General features: G+C 45.3%; 1 protein-coding gene across 1 annotated transcript in view; it reads left to right on the top strand.

The window, feature by feature from the left end:
- Positions 1-17835, top strand: part of LOC140388312 (lactase/phlorizin hydrolase-like) — a 134692-nt gene that overhangs the window by 83749 nt on the left and 33108 nt on the right. The window contains 3 exon segments of the mRNA XM_072472268.1: positions 9291-9581; positions 15146-15344; positions 16579-16781. Of these exon segments, the coding sequence (XP_072328369.1) occupies positions 9291-9581; positions 15146-15344; positions 16579-16781 (693 nt within the window).

The raw sequence follows: 17835 nt of genomic DNA on the forward strand, positions 1-17835 counted from the left end.
TTTTGGATGGGGGTGACAAAGGTGCTTTCGAAAGTAGTAGGAGTCAGGGTCGAACCAAGCTGGGGGTTGGCTATATTTGGGGTTGCACAAGAGCCGGGAGTGCAGGAGGCGAAAGAGGCCGATGTTTTGGCCTTTGCGTCCCTAGTAGCCCGGCGCAGAATATTGCTAATGTGGAAAGAAGCCAAGCCCCCGGGGGTGGAGACCTGGATAAATGATATGGCGGGGTTCATAAAGTTAGAGCGGATTAAGTTTGTCCTAAGGGGGTCGGCTCAAGGGTTTACTAGGCGGTGGCAACCGTTCGTCGAATATCTTGTGGAAAGATAGATGGGGGAGAACAAAGAAGGCAGCAGCAGCGGCCCAGGACTTGGGGGGGGGGAGGGATGGGGGGGTGATGGGGGGGGGGGGGGTGTGGCCTGAGACAAGGCAGTTGCCAATTAGGGCTAGTTTTTATTTTTTGTTATTTAATATTTATTTATTTGTTGTTGTTTTTGTTTAAATTAAAAAAGGTCATTATTATCTGTATTGTTACAATGTTGTGTAAAGGATGCACAATGTACTGTGTTGGTTGACCAAAAATTTTCAATAAAATATTATTAAAAAAAAAAAATAAGGGGATCACCAGGGACTATGGGGAGAAGGCAGGAGAATGGGAATGAGAAACGTATCAGCCATGATTGAATGGTGAAGCAGACTCGATAAGCCAAATGGCCTAATTCTGCTCCTATGTCTTATGGCCTTATTATGCAGGGGGAATAAATGGACTGGATTTTGCTGTCAATGGTGACTCAAAGAAAGCTTCCCCCAAAGAACTAGCCTTCTTCGTGGTATAAATTTCCCCTTTGGGCAGCACGATAGCACAGTGGATAGCACTGTTGCTTCACAGCGTCCACAGTGCCAGCATCCCAGGTTCGATTCCCGGCTTTGAGGTTCTGTTTTTTAATTTGATGTTTAGCTCCTCACGTCCTCTATGGAGAACCCATGTCATTGGTATCTACATGGACCACAACCACTGGATCTTCCCCCTCCCACCTCCAACCCTCTCCAACCCTGAGCAACTACCCCTCACCCTGGCACTGGGCAGAATACACATCTGGATTCATGCTTTGATTGCAGAGAATATTATCTATCCCCCTGACTACATTGTTTCCTATCATTACCACATTCCTCTTCAATCCCCCACATGAATGGTATTCTTCAGTATGAGGGGGAGTTGTTGAGGAGTCTTATAGCTGTGGGGAAGAAGCTATGTCTGGATGTGCGAATCTTCAGACTTCTGTACCTCCTGCCTGATGGAAGGGTCTGGAAGAAGGCAATACTTGGGTGGGAGAGGTCTCTGATAATGCTGTCTGCCTTCCTGAGGCAGCGGGAGGTGTATACAGAATCAGTGTGGGGGTGGCAAGCTTGTGCGATGCGTTGGGCTGAGTTCACCACACTCTGCAGTTTCTTGCAATCTTGGATCGAGCAGTTGCCATACCAGGCTGTGATGCAGCCAGACAGATGCTCTCTATCACACATCTGTCGAGGTTTATGAGAGTCGATGCAGACATGCCAAATTTCTTTAGCTTCCGTAGGAAGTAGAGACGTTGTTGGGCTTTCTTGACTGTTGTATCGACGTGAGTGGACCAGGACAGACTGTTGGTGATGGTGACCCCCAGGAACCTAAAGCTATCGACCATCTCCACTTCGGAGCCATTGATGCAGACGGGAGTGTGTGTCGTGCTACGCTTCCTGAAGTCGCTGATCAATTCCTTGGTCTTTCCGACATTTCGAGAGAGGTTGTGTTCGGTACACCATGCAACCAAGTGATTTATCTCCCTCCTGAAGTCTGATTCGTCGTTGTTTGAGATATGGCCCACCACAGTCGTATCATCCACAAACTTATAGATTGAGTTGGAGTTAAATCTTGCCACACTGTCAGGTGTGTATAGGACGTACGGTAGAGGACTGAACACACATCCTTGCGGGGCCCCAGTGTTGAGGACTATTGTGGAGGAGAAGCAAGTGACAACACCAGCACCAGACCCATTCGCGTATTGACCCGTTTCTCTGACACCCAAATGTATATCTCCCTCCCCAGTTTCCCCCCCCCCCCCCTCCCCAACACACACACACAAACAGATGCCTACTTATGTGTTAAAAATAATATTGCCAATTGTACAGAGTTGCTGCTGTTGAGCTGGTGCATAATATCTCACCAGTTATTTTACTTTATTTTATTTTTTGTTTGTTCTTTTTTTGGTATGTTTGCGTGTGCTCTTCTCTTCTATATACATATATATCTTATTCTGTGTACATAACGGTAAATATACTTTGTTCAAAAACCCAATGAAAAACATTTATAAAATAAAAGCTATTGTGGAGGAGGTGCCGTTACCTATCCTGACAGATTGCGGTCTGTTGGTGAGGAAGTCAAGGATCCAGCTGCATAGGGAGGGGTCAAGTCCAAGATTGCGGTGTTTGGTTATTAGTCAGTCAAATAGTCAGTCCAATAGTCATAATTTACACAGAGTATGAGAAAGTTGCACTCACCTATCTTGGAGGCAAGGAAGTAAACTCACCAAACAGTAGAGGTTGAAATAAAGTAGAAAAAAGAGCACCTCCTTTCCACCTGAATCAAATTCCTAACTTCTCACTCAATCTACTTTGAATATCTCAATAACATTTCCCTCAGATTTTCTCATTTTTTAAAAACCTTTTTATTCTCCCCATTTTCCACATTTTCATCAAATACACAACAAAAGAAAACCAACAATAACAAATACAGTACCAATCCCACAAACAGCATCTCCTTCAACATACAAACCCAAACATCACCCATACATTCCAAGTAAAACAAAACAAAAAGACCAAAAGAAAATTAAAGGTCATCCCATAAACAATGTGCTCTCCAGCTTCGGGCAGGACCAAAACATGTGGACATACATCCACCACCTCCTCAAAGAGTCGCTCATCCTCGCCCCCATGAGGTGTGCCCTTTATCGCGCACGAGGTTGAAGCGTTTACCCTCCGGAGCACCTCACATCACAGACCGGCTCAGATGCCTCTTCTCAAGAGAACAACCCCAGCATTTCTAATCAATCCATGTAATTGAAGTCCCTCATCCCTAGAATCATTTTCATGTATTGGAAGGATTTTTCCCCTGAGCGGAGGGGTCAATAACCAGGAGGAATAGATTTAAGGTAATGGGCAGGAGGTTTAGATGGGATTTGAGGAAAATCCTTTTCACCCAGAGGTGAATCTGGAACTCACAGCCTGAAAGGGTGATAGAGGTGGGAACCCTCACAACATTTAAGATGTATTTAGATAAGCAACTTGAACTGCCGTAGCATACAAGGCGACGGGCCAAGTGCTGGAAATAGGATTAGAATAGATAGGTGCTTGATGGTCAGCTGTAAAACTCTATGCTGTAAAACCTGATGATTCAACTCTAATCTTGTCTGAACCCGCTCTAATGCTGACACACCCTTCCTAATCTGAACCTGGTGCAATACTCCGGTTGACACCAAACCAATATTTTATTTTATTTTTTATTTTTCCAATTAAGGGGCAATTTAGCGTGGCCAATCCACCTACCTTGCACATCTTTGCGTTGAGACTCACACAGACATAGACATGGAACATAGACATAGAATTAGACATAGACATAGAACATACAGTGCAGAAGGAGGCCATTCAGCCCATCGAGACTGCACTGACCCACTTAAGCCCTCACTTCCACCCTAACCCCGTCATCCAATGACCCCTCCTAACCTTTTTGGACACCAAGGGCAATTTAGTATGGCCAATCCACCTAACCTGCACATCTTTGGACTGACACAGGGAGAATGTGTAAACGCCACGAACCAATATTTTATCGAGGTTTATCAAAACTATACCTTGATTTTTAAAGCTCAGGGGCGGGATTCTCCGCCGGCGGGATGCCCCATTTTGCTGGTGCCCGGGGGTTTCCCAACGGTGTGGGGCTGCCCCATGATAGGAAACCCCATTGACTGACCGGCGTAACGGAGAATCCCGCCGGCGGGTCGAGGCAGAAAGGTGGCGCGGAGAATCCAGCACAATGGGCGTCATTCTCCGCCGGCGGGAGTCTCCATTTTTCCGGCGCCCGGGGGTTTCCCGACGGCGTGGGGCTGCCCCACAATGGGAAACCCCATTGACTGGCCGGTGTTACGGAGACTCCCGCCGGCCGGTCGGCGCAGAAATGTGGTGGGGCGGGTAGGAGAATTTCGCCCCAGGATCTTGTATACTTTATTAACTGTTTTTTTCAACCTGCCCTGCCACCTTCAGTGATAAGTCTTACACCAGGTTAAAGTCCAACAGGTTTGTTTCAAACACTAGCTTTCGGAACACTGCTCCTTCCTCAGGTGAATGAAGAGGTATGTTCCAGAAACACATATATAGACAAAGTCAAAGATGCAGGACAATGCTTTGAATGCGAGCATTTGCAGGTAATTAAGTGTTTACAGATCCAGAGATAGGGGTAACCCCAGGTTAAAGAGGTGTGAATTGTCTCAAGCTAGGACGGTTGGTAGGATTTCGCAGGCCAGATGGTGGGGGATGAATGTAATGCAACATGAATCCAAGGTCCCGGTTGAGGCCGTACTCATGTGTGCAGAACTTGGCTATAAGTTTCTGCTCGGCGGTTTTGTGTTGTCGTGCGTCCTGAAGGCCGCCTTGGAGAACGCTTACCCGGAGATCAGAGGCTGATGGTTACCACCATTACACGTGAGAATACCACCCACCAGGTACGCGGTACATACTCGTGCGACTCGGCCAACGTTGTCTACCTCATCCGCTGCAGGAAAGGATGTCCCGAAGCGTGGTACATTGGCGAGACCATGCAGACACTGCGACAATGAATGAACGGACATCGCTCGACAATCGGCAGGCAGGAAAGTTCCCTTCCAGTCGGGGAACACTTCAGCAGTCAAGGGCATTCAGCCTCTGATCTCCTGATAAGCGTTCTCCAAGACGGCCTTCAGTGATGTGTGCACATGTATCTCTCTGCTGCTGCTCCCCCTTTAGAATAAAACCCTTTATTTAATATGCCCCTCCTCATTCTTCCCACCAAAATAACTTCACACCTCTTTGCACTAAATTCCATCTGCCACTTGCCCACCCATTCCACAAGCCTGTCTATGTCATCTTGAGGTTTATCACTATCTTCCTCATAATTCACAATACGTCAAAGTTTTGTGTCGTCCACAAGTTTTGATATTGTGCCCTGTTCGCCCAAATCTAGCTCAATAATATATATGAATGATTCCAACACCAACCCCTGGGAAACCTGCTGACTCCACTCTGCTCACTGCCACTCTCTCTTTCCCGTCACTCAGCCAATTTTGTATCCATGTTGTTGCTGTGCCTTTTATTCCATGTGCTACAATTGTGCTGACAAGCCTGTGACGTGGCGCATTATCAAAATCCAATGAGCTGAGATTGCATGAAAATAAATGTATGTGTCCACAAAGGTTGGCAAAAAAAATAATTGGGCCTGTGGAGTGGCTGAAATGATATTGCGAACTATTAGTATCTTTATCATTAAAAAATAAGGCAGAAATAAAGTGAAAGGAAACTCAAAAAGTGCAGGGCTGCAGTGGAGCATGCAGGCAAGTGACAGAAAAGCCAGTACTTGACCCTCTCTTTTACACTGAGAAAGGTTGTGATACATATGGCAGCTGTGAGGAAGATTGTTCTGTTTGGCATTCCATAGTACCCTCCTCATAGGACAACCAGTTAAAACACTTGAAAGATAAAGTGTAAGAGCAAAGGTGCTCTTCACACCCACTGACTTACCGACAATGTCTGTGATATAGTGTGGATAGATTAGAACATGTCGCACACTCCTGCCACTGCCTTCCTTCGCAATTTTGGGTAAATCTACCTCTACCTGAGAGTGTGTGTGTTGATAGCTGGTGGGAACAGAAATTCTGTGGTGTGACTTTACCTGCCTATCACCTTACTGCTTCTCCCCCTCTATTTATAGAGGCAGCATGGTAGCATTGTGGTTAGCACAATTGCTTCACAGCTCCAGGGTCCCAGGTTCGATTCTGGCTTGGGTCACTGTCTGTGCAGAGTCTGCACATCCTCCCTGTGTGTGCGTGGGTTTCCTGCGGGTGCTCCGGTTTCCTCCCACAGTCCAAAGATGTGCAGGTTAGGTGGATTGGCCATGATAGATTGCCCTTCAGGGCGGAGGGGAGCTTTCGGTATCTGGGGATCCAGATAGCCAGGAGTTGGGGGGCCCTACATAAACTGAATCTGACGAGGTTGGTGGAGCAAATGGAGGAGGATTTTAAAAGATGGGACATGTTACCGCTCTCGCTGGCGGGTAGAGTGCAATCGGTCAAAATGGTGGTCCTTCCGAGGTTTTTGTTTGTGTTTCAGTGCCTTCCCATCGTGATCACTGAGGCCTTTTTTAAGAGAGTAGGCAGGAGTATTATGGGGTTTGTGTGGGCGAATAAGACCCCGAGGGTAAGGAGAGGGTTCCTGGAACGCAGTAGGGACCGAGGAGGGTTGGCGCTGCCAAACCTTGGGAGCTACTACTGGGCAGCAAATGTGTCGATGATCCGCAAGTGGGTTATGGAGGGAGAGGGGGCGGCATGGAAGAGGATGGAGATGGCATCCTGCAAAGGAACGAGTCTGGGGGCGTTGGTGACGGCACCGCTGCCGCTCTCGCCGACAAAGTATACCACGAGCCCGGTGGTGGCAGCAACGTTAAGGATCTGGAACCAGTGGAGACGGCACAGGGGTGCAATGGGAGCATCAGTGTGGTCCCCGATCAGGGGTAACCATCGGTTTGTCCCGGGGAAGATGGACGGGGGGTTCCAGAGCTGGCATCGGGCGGGGATCAGAAGAATGGGGGACCTGTTCATTGACGGAACGTTTGCGAGCCTAGGGGCACTGGAGGAGAAGTTTGAGTTATCCCCGGGAAATGCCTTTAGATATATGCAGGTGAGGGCTTTTGTAAGGCGACAGGGGAGGGAATTCCCGCTGCTCCCGGCACAAGAAATTCAAGACAGGGTGATCTCGGGCGCATGGGTCGGGGAGGGCAAGGTGTCGGAAATACACCAGGAGATGAAAGAAGAAGGGGAAGCGCTAGTAGAAGAGTTGAAGGGTAAATGGGAGGAGGATCTGGGGGAGGAGATCGAGGCAGGTCTGTGGGCGGATGCCCGAGGTAGGCTTAATTCCTCCTCCTCGTGTGCCAGGCTCAGCCTGATACAATTTAAAGTGGTTCACAGAGCTCCCCTGACTGGGGCGAGGTTGAGCAGGTTCTTTGGGGTAGAGGACAGATGTGGAAGGTGCTCAGGGAGCCCGGAGAACCATGTCCATATGTTTTCATCATGCCCGGCACTGGAGGGGTTCTGGAGAGGAGTGGTGGGAGCAATATCTCAGGTGGTGAAAGTCTGGGTCAAGCCAAGCTGGGGGCTAGCAATATTCGGAGTAGTGGACGAACCGGGAGTGCAGGAGGCGAAAGAGGCCGGTATTCTGGCCTTTGCGTCCCTAGTAGCCCGGCGAAGGATCTTGCTAATGTGGAAGGAGGCGAAGCCCCCCAGCATGGAGGCCTGGATAAACGATATGGCTGGGTTCATAAAGTTGGAGAGGATTAAGTCCGCCTTGAGAGGGTCTGCACAGAGATTCTACAGGCGGTGGCAACCGTTCCTAGACTATCTCGCGGAGCGTTAGAGGAGGGTCGGTCAGCAGCAGCAACCTGGGGGTGGGGGGGGTTGGGGGAGGGGACGTTCGGGGAGGGGGGAGAGGGGGAGGGGGAGCTGCCTGGGGGGGTGGATGAGCAAGAGATAACATGAAGAGTCGGGGAAACTGGCACGTGCGGGAGAGAGCCAGTGTACAAAGCTATGTAAATATGCTATTTTGCCATGTATATATCTTGCTCCGCGCGATTTCTCGTTTCTTTTTTTTACGGGGGTGGGGGGGGGTTATTGTTTGTAAGGGAGAAAAATTGTGTTAAAAACTTTAATAAATATATATTTTTTAAAAATAAATTGCCCTTAGTGTCCAAAATTGCCCTTAGTGTTGGGTGGGGTTACTGGGTTATGGGGATAGGGCGGAGGTGTTGACCTTGGGTAGAGTGCTCTTTCCAAGAGCCGGTGCAGACTCGATGGGCCGAATGGCCTCCTTCTGCACTGTAAAGTACCCGTAACAGCCTCCCCGAACAGGTGCCGGAATGTGGCGACTAGGGGCTTTTCACAGTAACTTCATTTGAAGCCTACTTGTGACAATAAGCGATTTTCATTTCATTTCATTTCATTTTCATTTCATTTCATTTCAAATTCTATAATTCTATACTTTAAAACAAGTAATTTTTATTTCCTGATCTGATTAAACCAATGCACTTGCATCCGGTAGTAGCCTGAATGAATGAATGCAGATCCATAGAATCATAGAATAGATTCATGGAACCCTGACAGTGCGGAAGAGGCCAGTCGGTCCATCAAGTCTGTACCGGCCCTCCGAAAGAGCACTCTTACCTAGGCCCAATCCCCCACACTGTCCCCATAACCCCACCTAACATGCACATCTTTGGACACTAAGAGGCAATTGAGCATGGCCAATTCACATAACTTGCACATCTTTGGACTGTGGGAGGAAACCGGAGCACCAGGAGGAAACCCACGCAGACACGGTGAGAACGTGTAACCACCACACAGACAGTCACCCAAGGAATCAGACGCGGGTCTCTGGCATTGTGAGGCAGCAATGCTAACCACTCGGCCACCAGCAAGCAAATGGGAATGATAGGGACAACTGTGGTGCCATCTCACTTCATTCCTGTAAGCGCTTCTTGCATGAATTTGAACCCCCACCATGAAGACACGTTATGGGGAAAAATTTATCATATTTAATATCTGTTCATGCATGTGCCCAGCATTGCTGCTGAGTTGCTTAGTAAAGCAGTGTTGCAGTATTTAAGATCCACCACAAGATGTTGCTCGTGCTCTATACTCTTCATACAGATTAATTATTGACAATGATTTCACCCCACTGAATGGACCACCTTGTTATGAAGTTCAGTCCATAATATTTATATAGATATGTACTATTCAGAGTGCTTGTATCCTCATGGCTGATAGATGATGATTTTTGCTGGTAGCTAAGTAATTTAAGAATTGAGAAGGGGCAGATCTTGTGCTAATGAGTCTCCCTTTATATTTCTGAAGGGCACATAGAGGGCAAAGAATGTTGAAATGTTTAGTATTCTATAGAAGTCATAATGCCAAGCAAATGTTTAAGGATATAAACAAATTGTATATTTACTGTTATCTAATTGATTATAGATTGAAGGAGCTTGGAGAGCTGATGGAAAAGGACTTAGTATATGGGACACCTTCACTCATACACCCTTAAAGGTGGGCAACGATGATACTGGAGATGTAGCATGTGACAGCTATCACAAGATTGATGAAGATTTGGCTATTCTGAAACAACTGAAAGTCAACCATTATCGCTTTTCCCTATCCTGGTCTCGCATTCTTCCAGATGGAACCACGGGATTTGTGAATGAAGTTGGATTAAACTACTATATAAAGTTTATAGATGCTCTTCTTGCTGCTCAAATTAAACCTCAGGTACATATCACTAATTAATATAAATACATTTGTTGGGAAATAATGTATAAAGAATTAATGGAGCTAAACATGAAATGCAGTCACTTACACAAAAAGCATTAAGTACACATACACTTTCAGTTTGGTAATTTTATCAGAACATTTCTCATTTGAAATGTATATTAAAGGAAACTTCTACTCAATTGAAAAAAGATAACTATGAGTTTTGTTAAGGACTCAACTTGTTAAGGCAATCAGTAGTTGAATCATTCAGACCAGGCGTCAAGTTTAATCTCAGTCTACTCTGAATAAACTAAGCTAGTGAATGGTGGTTTAGAGGTTGCTGGTCCAGAGCAGTGCTCCTGCTATTTCAGATCAGCACCCTTAACATAGAACATACATAGAAAATACAGCACAGAACAGGCCCTTCGGCCCACGATGTTGTGCCGAACCTTTGTCCTAGATTAATCATAGATTATCATTGAATTTACAGTGCAGAAGGAGGCCATTCGGCCCCCTGAGTCTGCACCGGCTCTTGGAAAGAGCACCCTACCCAAACTCAACACCTCCACCCAACACCAAGGGCAATTTTGGACACTAAGGGCAATTTATCATGGCCAATCCACCTACCCTGCACATCTTTGGACTGTGGGAGGAAACCGGAGCACCCGGAGGAAACCCACGCAGACACGGGGAGGACGTGCAGACTCCGCACAGACAGTGACCCAAGCCGGAATCGAACCTGGGACCCTGGAGCTGTGAAGCAATTGTGCTATCCACAATGCTACCGTGCTGCCCTTAAGAACAAATAAATCTACACTATATCATTTTACCGTAATCCATGTACCTATCCAATAGCTGCTTGAAGGTCCCTAATGTTTCCGACTCAACTACTTCCACAGGCAGTGCATTCCATGCCCCCACTACTCTCTGGGTAAAGAACCTACCTCTGATTTCCCTCCTATATCTTCCACCTTTCACCTTAAATTTATGTCCCCTTGTAATGGTTTGTTCCACCCGGGGAAAAAGTCTCTGACTGTCTACTCTATCTATTCCCCTGATCATCTTATAAACCTCTATCAAGTCGCCCCTCATCTTTCTCCGTTCTAATGAGAAAAGGCCTAGCACCCTCAACCTTTCCTCGTAAGACCTACTCTCCATTCCAGGTAACATCCTGGTAAATCTTCTTTGCACCTTTTCCAAAGCTTCCACATCCTTCCTAAAATGAGGTGACCAGAACTGTACACAGTACTCCAAATGTGGCCATACCAAAGTTTTGTACAGCTGCATCATCACCTCACGGCTCTTAAATTCAATCCCTCTGTTAATGAATGCAAGCACACCATAGGCCTTCTTCACAGCTCTATCCACTTGAGTGGCAACTTTCAAAGATGTATGAACATAGACCCCAAGATCTCTCTGCTCCTCCACATTGCCAAGAACTCTACCGTTAACCCTGTATTCCGCATTCATATTTGTCCTTCCAAAATGGACAACCTCACACTTTTCAGGGTTAAACTCCATCTGCCACTTCTCAGCCCAGCTCTGCATCCTATCTATGTCTCTTTGCAGCCGACCACAGCCCTCCTTACTATCCACAACTCCACCAATCTTCGTATCGTCTGCAAATTTACTGACCCACCCTTCAACTCCCTCATCCAAGTCATTAATGAAAATCACAAACAGCAGAGGACCCAGAATTGATCCCTGTGGTACGCCACTGGTAACTGGGATCCAGGCTGAATATTTGCCATCCACCACCACTCTCTGACTTCTATCGGTTAGCCAGTTCGTTATCCAACTGGCCAAATTTCCCACTATCCCATGCCTCCTTACTTTCTGCAGAAGCCTACCATGGGGAACCTTATCAAATGCCTTACTAAAATCCATGTACACTACATCCACTGCTTTACCTTCACCCACATGCTTGGTCACCTCCTCAAAGAATTCAATAAGATTTGTAAGGCAAATCCCCTTGCTGGCGAGCGTCTGTGTGTGGATAACATGCGAGGGCAGCAGCCACATCATGAACAGCATGCAGCCATAGAACATCCAGTCACCAGTTAGGCTCACACAATAAGTTGGACAAGGTTCTGTTTTGGTGCAGTGTGGACATTGATCCGGCAGAGCCTAGCACAAAGCCAAACCCAGTCAGGAAGGTAGGAGCAGAGAAAAGAGCAGGACATAAAAGTTAATACTCAGGTAAAGACATTTTAGCCTGTGATGAAATTGTATTAAATTTCGAAAATAACAATGCTTCATTACACTTTTTCTCTTCGTTGCAACAGATTATTAGCTTTGAATAAATAGAATGGCCCAGTAATGACTAACATGGTGATACAAGAACATTTGTCGAGGATAATATATTTTTAGTGAGTTTTTAAATATTGAAGGGCCTTCTTTTAATAACCTTGTGGTTATTAAAAATGATTGATTTTACAAGTCAGGAAGCAATATTTTATTTGACATTTGCTGGTTTTCAAGATGTGTCACTACATCCTGGGCGGGAGGTTTGTTCGGAGGTTTTAAACTAGTGTGGCAAGGCGTGGGAACTGGAACAGCAGGCCAGTAAGTGTAGAGACTGGGGGAAAAGTGAGACTGAGATAAACGTAGCGCACGGTAAGAGCAGGCAGAGGGAAGCCTTGCAGGGCTCAGCAGGACTGTAGGTCTGGAGCGTGTTTGCTTCAACGCAAGAAGTGTAACAGGTAAGGCAGGTGAACTGAGAGCCTGGATTATTGCATGGAACTATGATGTAATTGTAATTACGGAGACATGGTTAAAGGAGGGGCAGGACTGGCAACTTAACATTCCGGGATATCTTTCATTTAGACAGGACAGAAAGGGAAACAAAAGAGATGGGGTGGTTGCATTACTGATTAGGGAGCAGATCGCAGCTGTGTTGAGGGAGGACACATTGGAGGGATCTTGTAGTGAGGAATTATGGGTAGAGCTCAGGAACAAGAAGGGTGAAATCACAATGTTGGGAGTGTACTATAGACCTCCCAAAAGCCCCCAGGAGACAGAGGAGCAATTGTGTAGTCAGATAATGAAAAGGTGTGAAAAAAGCAGGGTAGTTATGATGGGTGACTTTAACTTCCCCCATATTGATTGGGAATCACTAAAGGCAGGGGCTCGGATGGAGAGCAATTTGTTAGATGTGTCCAGGAGGGCTTTTTGATTCAGTATGTTGACAATCTAACCAGGGAGTGGGCCATACTAGACTTGGTACTGGGGAATGAGCCAGGCCAGGTGATTGATGTTTCAATGGGGGAGCATTTTGGGCTTAGTGACCATAATTCCATAAGATTTTAAGTAGTTATGGATAAGGACAAGAGTGGCCCGCGGGTGAGGGTGTTTAATTGGGCAAGGGCCAATTACATCCAAATTAGACAGGAACTGGGAATGTGGATTGGGAGCAACTATTTGAAGGCAAATCCACGTCTGACATGTGGGAGGCTTTTAAAGGCCAGTTGATTGAAGTGCAGGACAGGCATGTCCCTGCAAAAATGAAGGATAGAAGTGGCAGGATTCAGGAACCATGGATGGCAAAGATAATTGTAAGCTTAGTCAAAATAAAAAACGAAGCATATAATAGGTCTAGGCAGCTAAGAACTGACAAAGCTCTTGAGGAGTACAGCGAAAGTAGGAAGGAGCCTAAATGTGGAATTAGGAGGGCTAAAGGGGCCATGAAATGTCTTTAGCAAACATGGTCAAGGAGAATTCCAAGGCTTTTTATGCGTATATTAGGAGCAAGAAGGTAGCAAGAGATAGAGTAGGCCCACTCAAGGACAATGGAGGGAAGTTATGCATGGAACCACAGAAGTGGGTGAAATCCTTCATGGGTACTTTGTATACGGTATCCTCCAGAGAGAAGGACATGACGGATGTTGAGGTCAGGGATAGGTGTGTGAACGATCTTGGGAATGTCACTATATCAAAGGAGGAAGTGTTGATTATCCTAAATTGCATTAAGATAGACAAGTCCCTGGGGCCGGATGGGACCTATCCCAGGGTACTGTGGGAGGCAAGGGGAGAAATAGCTGGGCCTTAACAAATATCTTCGCATCCTCTATGACCACAGGCGAGGTTCCGGAGGACTGGAGAATAGCCAATGTTGTTCCCTTATTTAAGAAAGGAAGCAGGGATAATCCAGCAAATTATAGGCCGATGGGGAAGCTTTTGGAAAAGATACAGAGGGACAGGATTTATGCACATTTGGAGGAAAATGGTTTGTTAGTGACAGGCAGCATGGTTTTGTACGAGGAAGGTCCTGTCTCACCAACTTGATTGAGTTTTTTGAAGAGGTGACAAAAAAAATTGATGAGGGAAGAGCTGTGGATGTAATTTATGTTGGCTTTAGTATGGCATTTGACAAGGTCCCACATGGCAGACTGCTACAAAAACTAAAATCACATGGGATTTGGGGTCGGCTGGCTAGATGGATACAGAACTGGCTTGGTTATAGAAGACAAAGAGTAGCGGTGGAAGGGTGTTTTTCTGAATGTAGATGTGTAGGTCCTCCAGACCTAGTGGTGTTCCACAGGGATCAGTGCTGGGCCCACTGTTGTTTGTAGTATGTGTAAATGATCTGGAGGAAAATGTGATTGGTCTGATTAGTACATTTGCGGATGAAATGAAGAATGGCAGAGTTGCTGATAGTGCCAAGGATTGTCAGAGGATACAACAGGATATAGATAGATTGGAGACATGGGCACATAATAGGCAGATGGAGTTTAATCTAGTCAAATGTGAGGTGAAGCATTTTGGAGGATCAAATCTAGGTATGAATTTTACTGTAAATGGCAGAACCCTTAGGAACATTAACGTACAGTGGGATCTGAGTGTGCAAGACCACAGTTCCCTAAATCAACACAGGTGGCCAAGGTGATTAAGAAGGCATATGGCATGCTTGCCTTCATCACCTGGGGCATTAAGTACCGGATTTGGGAGATCATGTTGTAGCTGTACAAAACATTGGTTAGGCCACATTTGAATTATTGCGTGCAGTTCTGGTCACCATATTATCAGAAGGATGTGGAAGCTGGAGGCTGATGGGAGGTCTACAGAATTATGAGTGGCATAGACAGGATGGATAGTCAGAGGCTTTTTCCAAGGGTGGAAGTGTCAATTACAAGGGTGCGCAGGTTCAAGGTGAGAGGGGGAAATTTTAAGGAAGATTGCGAGGTTAAGTTTTTCATGCAGAGAATGTTGGGTGCCTGGAACGCGCAGAGGATGTGGTGGAAGCAGGCACATTAGCAACATTTAAGAGGCATCTGGATGGGTACATGAGTAGGGAGGAAATAGAGGGATACGGACCGAGTGAGGGCACAAGGTTTTTTTTTAGTTAGGGCATCACGATCGGCACAGTCTTAGAAGGGCCTGTTCTTGGGCTGTACTTTTTTTTTGTTCTTTGTTGTACCATTTTCTCTTGTATGTTGCTGCCAAAAGATTGGCGAAATATTTTGAACATTAAGATTGAGGTATAAATTATCCTATTTTAAACACTGTGGCCACTTTATCCGTTAAAAAGTGGAAAAAATGGTGAATACCCCAATTTATACTTATTAACTGTTGGTTATCTGCAGGTTACACTTTATCACTGGGATCTGCCTCAAGCTCTACAAGATGTGGGTGGCTGGGAAAATCGTAGCACCATTGACCGATTTGTGGAATATGCTAATTTCTGCTTTAAAAGATTGGGTGACAAGGTCAAGTTCTGGATAACCTTGAATGAGCCTTACAACACAGCACTCCTTGGTTATGGCTACGGCACAGCAGCACCAGGTATCGTATATGCACTGTGTACTTTTGCAGTTTAATGTCTATAGATATGTAATGTGGACAATAATTTTCTCAATTTTTTTTCAAAATTTAGAATATCCAATTCTTTTTTTTTCCCAATTAAGGGGCAATTTAGCATGGCCAATTCATCAACCAGCACATCTTTTTGGGTTGCGGGGGTGAAACCCACGCAGACATGGGGAGAATGTGAGAACTCCACATGGACGGTGACCCGTGGTCAGGATCAAACCCGGGTCCTCAGCGTCGTGGAGCAGCAGTGCTAACCTCTGCACCACCGTGCCAGCCTCTCAATATTTCTTTTTCATGAATTCCCTTTGCATCTTGCAGTTTTTGTCTCTAAGTGACTTCACTGGCCTTAAGTTAACAGTATGTTGAAATTCAACAATTTTGTAAGCCCAATTAGTCTTGCATATCCAACAGTCCAATCCAGCTGAGTTGGACTTGGGGTTTGCCTCCTCACCTGGTCCTGCTATAAATTCACAACATAAACTGTGATTCTGTGACCTTCAAATAATCAAGGATACTACCTGGAGAAGAAGAGAGTATCTCTTTGTGACAGGTACATTTGAATAAAAAGGGCTTCCTAGAGCCGAAACTATAACCATCTGATTCACATATTAGTTCAGACTTCCATGTCACCAGGCTAAATGTTTTACCATTTATTTAAAATCTCTCAGGGAAAATAGATGCCAGTTAGAAACATGGCAACTAATGGGATATCTGTTTTGTCTGGTGCTGTAGGGACTCATAATGCAAGATGCTATAAGATCCCACTGAAGAGCTGAGTGTAATGGTTAATAGGAATGCACCTAATGCCATCAATTTTAACTCAACCATTCTAGTTGGGAATCCACAGGATTGGATAGGACTCCTGTTTTATAGCCTACCTAATATTTCTTTCCATTAACTTCAATAAAGAAGTTACCAATTCCATGCAACCGACCCCATGAGTTTTGCCATGGGCAAGTTAGATAAATTTTCCCTCAAAATGTCCATACTTTGATAAAACGTGCATTTTTCTGTTAATGGTATTACCAGCTGCCTTAATTATAGCAATATACTGTTATAACTTCAAAATAACTTCATCATGAAAGTGTGGTGTTGATGCATCACAAGTTCCACCACGTATTTGTGACGGGTGTATACTATCGGTTTTATTCTAAATAGTATGAAACTCTTTTTTAATTTAATAAACCACTACCTCTTGTGTTTTAAGGTATTGGCACAAGATTAGGCAGAGCTCCTTATATTGTTGGTCACAATCTCATCAAAGCTCATGCTGAAGTTTGGCACTTGTACAATGAAACATATAGACAACAACAGGGAGGGCTGATCTCCATTACTATCAATTCTGATTGGGTTGAGCCGAGGAATCCGTATAAACAGGAAGATATTGATGCTGCAACTAGACATTTGATGGTAAGAAACAATCTAGTTTTAGCTTACATCTAAATAAGCTGGACTCCATGAAAAAGTGGAAAATAAATAGCACCCGTTCCTGCTGATGATGATTGGCCCGGTTTGGCGGATGCATGTGTGAACAATAAGTCACGATTTTGTGGTCACTGGTGAACCGTTATATTTGCACTTGCCCTTAGACTCTATATGGACTTTTGTCATGGAACTTCTTGTCAGCCAACTGCTTAGAGAGTATGGCGCACTCTTCAGAGCATCTGGGACCTATGAACAACGCAATCAACTGTGTCCTTAACCCGCCCACCGGGATGGGGTGGTGGCAATTGATCCACTTAGGTGGCCAATTAAAGATCACCTCCCATGTCCATGGTCGTATAGCCTGCATTAGGAGTGCTCACTGCCTTTTGGGGAGACTATTAGGTAAACCCTGGCTGCCTCCCATTGGGTTCTGGGGGTGGTGGTCCACAGCTATGAGTGTCAGTATTTATGTTATTATGAATTAATAAAAAACATTTTGGATACATGAAGGAATTCTTAATTATTTTCTCCCTTGTGCATTTATTACTCATTCACCGAATAGGTTAGACATGTTTTCTGCTTTCAGACTATCACTATCCTGTGTATTCTCCTTTCTGTCTGATAACATCTTGCCTCACATTATACTTCCAACATGACTTGAGAACTCAACAAAAATGTTCTATTGTTTTCTGGTTTCTCAGTAATGGTTTTCTTTCTTTTGGATCACACTCATTTTCCACAATACTCTCAATGCATTAATGAACAGGACTGTAGGTGTCCTCATTGGCTAGCTATTTTGACTGGTAGATGTTAAACATTCACTCAGTGATTCAAACTTGGCTACTTATTTGCAGACCTTCATCACACAGGTGATTCAACAGTGATGGAACACACCATTCTGAATTTAGTTCCTCATTCCAGAAATACCAGTCTGAATTTTGCACGGGAGCATATCCACATTGCAGGAAATGACTGTCCCCAGCCTACCCTTGTAATCAAGGCCATCCCGCAGCAATAACGTGCTGCTCGAGGTGAGAGT

Source organism: Scyliorhinus torazame, chromosome 2 (assembly GCF_047496885.1).
Source record: "Scyliorhinus torazame isolate Kashiwa2021f chromosome 2, sScyTor2.1, whole genome shotgun sequence".
In the NCBI taxonomy this organism is placed as follows: Eukaryota; Metazoa; Chordata; class Chondrichthyes; order Carcharhiniformes; family Scyliorhinidae; genus Scyliorhinus; species Scyliorhinus torazame.